Raw genomic sequence first — 9,910 nt, 5'->3', positions numbered from 1 at the left:
TTCCGTCTTCTTACATCTCATTTTGTCATTGTAAATTTCAATTCTGTTGCAAAAGACATGAAAAGAATGGATCCATGTAATTAGTTATCGGGACAAGGTATATTTTAGCTTAATTGTTACTTGTGTTAAGTGAAATTTGAGTCAAAATAGCTGCATTTGGTTATACTCCCACTTGCGTCAAAATTTCACCAGCATCTGCGAATTTACTTATGAAATTCCTTATCTAGTCCATAGTAAATATTGCTCATATCATATTGCTAACAAGGATCGTGGGTTTATGTTTTAAAGAAACAGCCAAACAGGTTACAGGATCAAAGCGGGTTGGGTTTTTAAGATATGGCTGGGTGTAATTTTTATTATAAATAATACACGTGACAAGCAAGCTTAGGGAATGCCACATGGCTATTTTAAATATTCAAATTTATCCATCCATGGTCCGTTAGTTTCGGGGATGTATTTGAGCCCAAAAAACATTGAAGATATTTTTAGACCAAAAAGTTAACGGGGCATTTGTGAGCCATCTTCAATACTTTCCGAACAGGATGTAAACCAGCTTCTCTTCATACGCAAAGCAGCACAAGTAACAACTATCGTCGGGTATACATAACCAACAGTAGAACTTTACGAACTGAAGTATGACACAAATTGTCCAAAATCGCAGAAGCCAGCTCAGCTGCAGTAGAACTTTACCTAACTCAAGTATGAGAGAAAATTGTCCAGCTACAATCCTAGAACCCAGCTCAGGTCCCAGCCTTCCGCCGGCCAACACGAGCAACGAAACCAGCCTTGATGGGAGCAACCGATCTTCCAGATCCACACTACAAAAAGTTGAACAGATATTAAAAGCTTGCAACAAAATGAGCAACAATATCCAAATTTTCTACTACATTTCATAATTCCATCTTTTCTTCCCCTCTCAAATGTAGGAAAGAAGAAAAAAGCAAGGGGGATGATGTTCCAAACAACATAAATAAGAAAGCAATTGTTTTGGTCTTATATTCTCTTTCGAATTATAGAGAAATAAGTACATAAGAATCTTGAGCAAGCCCAAACAAATAAAAATTCATTCATATAGGCACCCAGCACGCAAATCAAAATAAACAAAATGGCATATAATCGGACAATGTAGGCAACTTTCACATTTCATCATAAACATTGTAAGAAGTAGCTAAAAAGACCAACATTTGCCTCTTGGAATCCAAGTGATATGACTCATCCCATCTACCCATGGTTTTTAGAAAATAGAAACTACAAAAGACAGAAAATTTGTGTCATGATATCTTATTGGGAGATGTGGGTTTGGGGGATTTGGGGGGGGGGGGGGCGCACACAAGTTACAAATCTGTTCATTTTTCTCATGCATTTATGGGTACAAGAGAATAAATCACAAGCTTTCTAGTACAATACCTTCTCACATCTAAGGAAGAAAAGACGGTTCTCCTTTGAAAGAATAGTATCCGGACTTTTACAGCCATTGCAGATGACATACTCATCTGGAAATAAGAGATGCTCAACAAGAGGTTGTAGCAGTTCAATTGAACTTAAAGTGCATAGTAAACCACAATTATAGATAGAGCAATGTTTAAGAAAGTTCAGGGAATAAATTGTCCTCCAACAACTGCACACAAATCACAAATGACAACAGGAACTTACTGACATAGCGCCGCAAGATTCCTTCAAAGTTCTTAGGAGCAAATCTTCCCTTGATAACCAATCTTTGCTGTCCATCAAGTGATCCACTTGTTCCCATTTCAGCCAGCAAGAAAGTCATAACATGCTCCGGCTGTCTGTGCATCCTATAGATAGGCATCAATAGCTCAAGAATTTAATGAGGGAAAATACACTAACACATAAATAATGACACCTTCTGCTCCTAGCACATGACATCTAACATGGTTGACACACTACAATAAAATATACGCCATGAGCCAATGCTTTTACTAAACAAACTATGTACCTACACAAAAAATTGTTAGTTATGTCCTCCAAAGTTCTTATTCTCCATATCGAGTATGATTATGATAAATAGATTGAAAACAAAAAACACTTGTTACTACTTACTAGAGGTATACCAAAAGGTCATATCCCTTCGCGACACTTCCTTTGTGCAAATGATATATGCAATGTTTGATCTAACTTCAACTCTTATGATCCAAGCAGTAGTTTCCCTCTAAAAATATATAGAATACAATATAAAGTCAGGAAGTTAAATGTCAAACGGAAGTTATTGCATATCTTTTGGTAATGTCTTCATAACTTTTGGTAATGTCTTTAATTTTGAACCCATAAGGGTAGGTTTGTTTTTATTGTTAACCCACAAAGGTAGGTTTTAATAACCACCCATACTGACATTCAACTTTTATACAAATCTAGAGCACCATGGGTTGTTTCAAAGAAACAAGATCCTACCACGTGCTAGAATTTGCACGAACCCTGCCTAACTAAAGAACATTATAGTTATAGCAAATTGTACAGGTCCAAAAACTACTCTGCATCATAGTTTATTATGCATCCTCGGGAATATAACTGTCAGTACAGGGAAGATGCTAAATCACAGAAATCTTAGTAACTGTTGAAATTACCAACTCCTGTGAAGCCACAGTACCAAATCAACATAACGACCCCTGAAGAAAGAACAAACCAAAAAGAGAAAGGCAAAAGAAACACACACAGACAAAAGAAGACACGATCACCAAGATCAATGATACTGAACATAGAATGTTCAGCCAAAATGAAAGAAATGGCAAAAAGCTACTCAGCCAAAAAATAGAAGGGGAAAAGTGAAGAAAGTTTTGGGAAGAGAAAAAGATCTTACGTCTTGCAAAGATCCATGAAATTCACAAAAACAGTTTTCTTTGTTCCTTCACGAAGAACTTGAGGAGGCCTCATAACTGTCCTACGCCTATCTCCAGCAAGCTCGGGATTATTCTCACGGAGAATGTTGAATACTCGGCCCAAAAGCTGCAGGAACAGAAGTAATCTGTGAAAATCCCTCTAGGTTGCTAAACAGGTATTTAGAGAAGAATACAAGGCAACAACCAAATACCTCCTCGTATTCATAATCTCGATCACTTCCTTCCCAAGGATAATGATGTAGAACAATTCCTTCAGCTTCTTCATCATCTCCAAAATGATCTAGTAGAAGAGAATGGAGTATATCTCAGATGCCATTGAAAAGTTGTAAATTGTCAAATCAAGAAACGTATGACAAAATCTTACCATCCACATCATCAGCCACGTTTTCCTTCTCGTCGCTCAGGAGGTCAGTGTGTGCCTGCAAAAATTCCAAATGGTACCACACTTAATGCAAATGATCAACAATATTACTCCTGTGGTTTTCTATACTCAAGGAATTCCACAAAAACCTTTTGTGGAAGCAATAACGCTCAACTCCAAAGTAACTATTTTTCTTCAATTTCAATATTGAAGAGGGGACAAAAAAACAGAAGAATGCTAGCACAAATCACTTTTACTTGATGAAATAACAAGATATCAGAAAATATTTCCTTTCATTAGTCCCACCTTTTCTAGCTTCAACCACGACTACATATGATAGTCTCTAAGTGTAAACAAAAACTTTTGTTTTCGTGGACACCAGGCCATTATGTGATTTCAAGAGTTCCTTTCAGAAAGTGCCTTAGTGCCATAAAAGTAGGAAGAAGGGTGCAAAATACAACTAAATTTAATTGGTTCCACCTTGGAAAGAGAAAAAACTAACCGGTTTCTTCTTCTTCTTTTTACCAGAAAATGCAGTCTCAAGTCCCTCAGAAACTGCATAGTAACAGATGAGAAAGACAAATCAAATTCAAGACCTCCCATTTTCTATACTAGCCCTAATTCTTTGAATTGTATATTCTTTGTATGAAAAGAAGAGAGTGGCAAAGGGTTGGCATGGTCACCGTTACATCACCTCTCTTGAGATAGAGGAAAAATTTGGACTAATTAGAAATTCTTGATATCAACGTACCAGATAAACTTTCAGTTTTCTCAGCCAAGCTATCAACCAAGTCATCTGCAGGATCTTGAATTACAACCTTCTTCTTTTTCTTCTTTTTTGTAGGATCAAAAGGAGCAATCTGTAAAAGAATAGTACATACAGAGATGGAAGATAGAGAAATAGTAAGTAATCACAGAGAGAAAAATTTCAGTATGATCTTAGCAAAACATTGAACTTGAACATGGAACATCCTTATCCACCCATCTGCTTATTTATCTATTGTGAGGGGTGAGCGAGAAGGGAGGTATGTGTTTTCTGGGACAAAACATTTGGAGGAAAAAAAAAGTAGAAAATGGAATCACTCTCCCACTCCCACACAGCACGCTTCCCTCCTGATCCTAATCATTCAATCAAATTATATCAATTAAACAAAACATTCAAAATTGAAATAATAAGAAATGATGAAAGTGGTACATCAGTCACGGTTTTCAGATTCTATAAGTTTTGTGTCTCTTCCTGGAATGTCATAAACATACAATGAAGAGTTGGATTTACCTAGTATTAAAAAAATTGATTACCTAGTATTTGTTTTGCTTTCCGGTAAAGGTAATTTACACAGCATTCATGTAGCCAAACTAGACTAGGGCATTACTTTATTTTGCTTCATAGTCAGGCACTTCTACAGAAACCAAACACCAACAGATTGAAGCTTGAAAGTCATCGGAAAAAAAAATCAGCTTCTCTATCTCATGAGATTATAATACTTGAAGATGACAGAAAATCGTCAACTGAATATCAAGTCCATAACTAGAGGATATAACACACTCGTGTACTCTGGGAGTAAAGTCTTCTAATACGTTTCTCAAAAGTAAGGAAAAGATAAAAGTTCTTTTATATCTTTAAACAGAAGTATCAACTAAGCCCTACACCTCGAACTCCACACTGGTGGATGTGTATACATCGCAACCCCCCATCAACCATCACCACTTGCCCTTCTACTACTACTACAACAACAACAACAACAACAAAAAAACCCAGTTTGATCCCATAAATGGGGTCTTGGGAGGGTAGTGTGTGCGCACACCTTACCCCTACCTCATAGAGACTTGCCCTTCTACTACGTTATAGAAAATTTAAAAAATTAAAAAAAAAAGTTTCTGCTTCTTCGTATGACCGCAGCAAAAAGAAGCTGTATGTCTGCTCTTTCTGTAACATCCACTATCAGATTATCCTGAGTCTGGCATCACACACCAAACGAAGGCCCAGTCTTCAGTAGTAAATTAGCATTAAGGGTAATATGAATCTTTTTACACAAAAAACTCATATTGGCTGCTATTTAGTCCCGTTACTCACCAAGAATAAAAAAATGCAAATATAAGAAAAGCCATTAGATTTGAAGATGTCCACAACTTGCCACTATAGCTAAAGAAACCAGCAGAAAGAAAAACACTTTTGAGTTTTGACAAGATGGGAATTGAGATGAGCCAAGAATAATAACATGACAATGTAATCAAGACAATTATTATGTTATCACAAAAAAAGATAATGCAACTCGAACCTCTAATATAATGTTCTAATAAACCTTAGTGGCATTACTAAGATAGTGAAATACCAAACAGCAAAATAGAAAGAGAGAAATAAACTTACATCAGCAACCTCATCCTGCAACTCCCCCTTCATCTCCTTTTGATATTCTTCTTCAGCCATAATTTCAACTACCATCCAACCAATATTAATAACAAAAACAACAATAAATCTTATTTTTAAATAAAAAAATAAAAAAGCAGCTCCTAAAAAGTACTTTAAGAACAAAATGCAGCTCCTCAAAATAAATCTTACTCCCAATTGGTTACTATCAGCACTTAACACAGAAACCCTAACCGAAGAAATGTATAGGAAGCAACTGTGGACAAAATTTATGGGTGATAAAAGAGGAATAACCTAGAAGACAAAATCAGACGAATGAAAAGCTACCTTCTTCAGTTTTGCTTCTGCCGAAAAAATGGAATGCTATGTCAATTTTTTTGCTGTAGGTATTTGATGCTTAAACACAAACCTCTATTGCCCTGAGTAGTCTGGGCTACTTATTTTTAAGATTTGGACCGAAAGAAAGCCCTTAGTTTAGGCATGATACAAATTAAAAGGTAGCCACTCTTAGGGCTGTTGTTTAAAATATAGTCACGTTTGCAACATAGTTGTAAATAATCACTAACTTAAAAATACAGTAGAAACATGCTTTTTTGAAAGTTTAAGAAACTCAAATCTTGTAGTTCAATTTCCTGAACCTCAAGGAAAACTATCTAACTTGAGGAAAATTGCTTGAACTTTGAGAAAAAGTGCTTAATTATGGCAGTTTGACTTTCAAGAAAATTGTATGCATAAAGTTTGTACTCACTATTAAAAAATAATATTTCGTAATCTTGTCTATGAGATTCACTCCTTTTCTTGTTTGGTCAAAAAAGAATAGTAGAACAAATACAACAAGTACCTTTTTTTTAAGTTGTGACTATTTTTTAATTATTTTAAAAATATTATTTATATCCAAATAGCAGTCCTAAAAGTGAATATCCATGAAAATTACCCAATGAATTTGGAAACTCCAAACTTCAACCCTTAAAATAACTCCGAATTGAAGATTTTTTTTTCTTACTTTCACTTTTCTCTCTAGCAAATATGGACACATCGGCCCCTATCTCCAAATTAGATTTTAGTGTTTTCGTTATTATTCTAAAATTTTAAATTTTAAAATATATGTTAACTACATTGCAAAATAATGAACTTTATTATATCACAGGTTTACTCTCCCTCCCTTCCTACCTACCTCCCTCCCTCTCTCTCTCTCTCTCTCTCCTCTCTCTCTCTTTCTTCACTGCCCTAACGACAACATTGTCGTTAGGCCATTGTTGCGTCCCTCCACCAACATAGCCACCGGCGCCGCCAATCAGGTAAGAATTTTTTTTCCTCTTCGCCTTCTTTTTCTCTTTCCCTTTCCCTCTCTCATTCTTCTTCTTGCTTCTCTTTCTGTCTTCCTCTTCCTCTTCCTCTTCCTCTTCCTCTTCCTCTACTCCTTTCTTCCCCCGATTCTCTTGCCCCTTTCTAACCGAAATCTGGTGCTGGTGAAATAGTCAGCGGCGTCTCCGATCACCTACTCCCCCTGCTTTTCTCTCTCCCTCCCTCTTTATTCCCCTTTCTTCGGGTGTGTCTGGGTGAACTGCATCAGGGCAAGGCCAACACATGCTTTTTCTAGTGAAAATTCGGACACGCGACGGAGCGTGACTACCCTTACAAACAAAGTTTCATCGAGTGAGCATCCCCCCTAGTGGTTGTCCCTTTAGGTCCATCAGACCCATCTGCGTCCAGCCCGTTTCGACGTGCCCTAGGTCCCACCTTCGGCGACTACTGGTTACAGTGATTACTTCAAGGATAACATCGCCTTGGAAGCCAGGTTATATCTTTCTTGCTCAGTATTTGCGGTTTCACCGGTTCATTCTTTTTTGATTGTTGGTTTCTTGCCTTGTTCTTTGCAGTTTTTCACGATTGTAGTTATTTAGCGGCTTAATTCTCGTCATTTTTTTTTGACTTGTTCGTATCTGATTAGTAGTTGTTGCTTTGCCTGCCATAGTTGCTCGTTCGGATTTGTTTCATATAGTTGGTAATTACTTAGTTATTCATATTGGTTCATAATTATTTGGTTGCTCTATTATAGCGACTAAGTGCCCTTGTTTAAATTTTGTTCTGGCCTGCTTTATTCACTGCCTATCGCCTTTCCTTATTAGTGCCTCTAGTTTTAGTTATATTTGATATTCGACTTAAAGTATTATTTATATGCATGTTGCCTCGTATTTTTCTCATATTTTATGAAATTTGGATGTGTAATGTAATAATTTATTCTAATTCGTGATATTTTTATGTGTAGGAGTCATCCGGAGGCAATGTGGGACGAAAGCGCACGAGTTGAAGCAAAAAGTGAACAAAAGAAGAAAATAGCCCAGTGTAGTGCCCAGGCTAGCGCGTCGCACTGCCTAGGGCGCAGATTACATATGTGAATTTTTTGGGCAATAGCACAGTGCCAGGACTAGCGCGACGCGCTACCCTGGACGTTGGATGATGGGATTTTTTTTTACTTCGCTCGGGACAAGGTTTTTCGGCCCTACACACCCCAACTTGTATAAAAAGAAGTCTAAACCTATTTTGGAGGGGGAGATGTCACTTTGAGAGGAAAACACACACACGGAATACTCGGGAGCAAGGATTCTTAGTTTTTCTTCATCTTTCTTAGTATTTTCAACCATTCAACACTTATGAAATTGTTTAACCTTTATCAAGAGTGGCTAAAACCCATAAGTTCTGGGGTTGTGATTTAGCCATGAATATTGTTGTTTGAAGTTGACTTTACTTTGATTATAGTTCGCTAATATATGGTTATTTCTTCAATTCTGTGATTAATTGCTTAATTGTCTGGCCAACAGTTAGGTTCTATTTACTATCTATGTTATACTTGGGAAAGCTACGTCTATATTAGAGAAGAATTGAAGAGGGAGTGATCTTAACTCTAAGTGAGGGTGAATTTGTGGTTAGGATAGGAATATACCTAGTTACTATGCTTAATTAAATATTGTGATTTTTATGCGTTCTTAATAGATTGATTCTATAGGAATATATGTGTTAATCTATTTTGAATAGGCGAGTAGTAATTCAGGAGAATACTACGAGAGCAATTACTTGATTAATGAGCAATCATGAAAGAATTGTATGAAAGGGAGAGTTAATTAGAACACAATAGTATTGGTAAATCGATCACAACCCTGGAATGTTCATCTTACTAAATTCTCAACAACCATTTTCATCTTGATTATTAGTTACTTGTTACATTTATTGATTAGTTATAATCACACCATTAAACTCTGATTGACTCAACTAAATAACAATCTTGGTAAAATTAGTAGGTAGTTAACAGAAGTCTATGTGGGTTTGATACTCGACTTATCACTTTATTACTTGTACGATCATGTATACTTGCATGTGCATTTGGGAGCAACAAGTTTTTGGCGTCGTTTCTGGGGACTTGAATATTGACTAATTTACTAGCTTTTACTTTTGTTGTCTATTTCGTCAAGTCTGACGTTTCTTATTGGTTGCTCTGCTCCCAGGAACTTCAATTGAATGCAAAGGGTCAGGAGCCACGATAGACTTCAAGGCTTTGACCCCGAACCCGAGAGAATAATTCATAGGAGGTGAGAGAAGCAAGGGACATAGATAATCTTCAGACACTTGTTCAACTACTTGTGGACATGACAGACGAGCAACATATGGCGGTTTAGGAGGTGGCGATGCCTAGCATTGTTGATGTCACCTCCAACATTGTAAAGCCCAGAATCACTAGGCACTTTGAGCTTAGGCAGAGCATGATCCAGGTGCTATATGTAAACGGGTAATTTATGGGTCTTCCACATGAGGATCCACAGCAACACACTCTGAACTTCTTGGAGATTAGTGATACTTATATCACCAATGGAGTCACTCCGGACTATGTGAGGCTCACACTGTTCCCGTTCTCTTTGTTGGGCGAAGCAAAAAGGTGGTTAAAGGTGGAACCAGCTAACTCTATTACATCATGGAATGATCTAGCTAGAAATATTTTGGCAAGGTTCTGTAACGACCCGGCCGGTCATTTTAAGTATTACAATCCCATTTCCCCATTTACTTCTCATATTTTACTTTACAGTTATTGTGTGACTTTCCGGGGCAATTGGTTCGCGTCCGGTGAAGTTTTGGAATGAATCGGAACACTTAGTTCCAAGGTTTAAAGCTTAAGTTAAAATAGTAATCGGATGTCGACTTATGTGTAAACGACCTCGGAATTTAATTCTGATGATTCCAATAGCTACGTATGATAATTTTGGACTTAGGAGCGTGTCCGAAAAATTATTTGGAGATCCGTAGTGGAATTAGGCTTGAAATGCCAAAAGTTGA

General features: G+C 37.0%; 1 protein-coding gene across 4 annotated transcripts; it reads right to left on the bottom strand.

Moving 5' to 3' along the window:
- Positions 1 to 503: 503 nt before the first annotated feature.
- On the bottom strand, positions 504 to 6,060 carry LOC107826648 (eukaryotic translation initiation factor 2 subunit beta). Of its 4 annotated transcripts, none has more exons than XM_016653648.2 (10): positions 5,912 to 6,060; positions 5,585 to 5,652; positions 3,968 to 4,076; positions 3,719 to 3,771; positions 3,220 to 3,274; positions 3,047 to 3,135; positions 2,816 to 2,961; positions 1,654 to 1,796; positions 1,408 to 1,493; positions 504 to 818 (listed from the first exon to the last, which is right to left on the bottom strand). In XM_016653648.2, the coding sequence occupies exons 2-10, from the start codon at positions 5,642 to 5,644 to the stop codon at positions 741 to 743; spliced, it is 819 nt and encodes a 272-aa protein (XP_016509134.1). In that variant the 5' UTR covers positions 5,645 to 5,652; positions 5,912 to 6,060; the 3' UTR covers positions 504 to 740. The 4 variants fall into 4 exon arrangements, with proteins under 4 accessions (XP_016509134.1, XP_016509135.1, XP_016509136.1 ...); XM_016653649.2 differs by having other exon boundaries at positions 5,879 to 5,957; XM_016653650.2 differs by lacking the exon at positions 5,912 to 6,060 and adding an exon at positions 5,777 to 5,849.
- Positions 6,061 to 9,910: the final 3,850 nt, after the last annotated feature.

Source organism: Nicotiana tabacum, chromosome 2 (assembly GCF_000715075.1).
Source record: "Nicotiana tabacum cultivar K326 chromosome 2, ASM71507v2, whole genome shotgun sequence".
NCBI classification, from domain to species: Eukaryota; Viridiplantae; Streptophyta; class Magnoliopsida; order Solanales; family Solanaceae; genus Nicotiana; species Nicotiana tabacum.
This window is presented reverse-complemented; position numbering and strand designations above follow the sequence as displayed.

What these genes read in the sequence shown, in the direction of transcription:
- LOC107826648 (XM_016653648.2), bottom strand. Translation starts at nt 5,644, where the DNA reads ATGGCTGAAGAAGAATATCAAAAGGAGATGAAGGGGGAGTTGCAGGAT. An exon ending in TGCAGGATGAGGTTGCTGAT is followed by an intron (nt 4,077 to 5,584) that starts GTAAGTTTATTT and finishes ATTCTTTTACAG; the next exon opens with ATTGCTCCTTTTGATCCTAC. An exon ending in TTCATGGATCTTTGCAAGAC is followed by an intron (nt 1,797 to 2,815) that starts GTAAGATCTTTT and finishes GCCTATCTATAG; the next exon opens with GATGCACAGACAGCCGGAGC.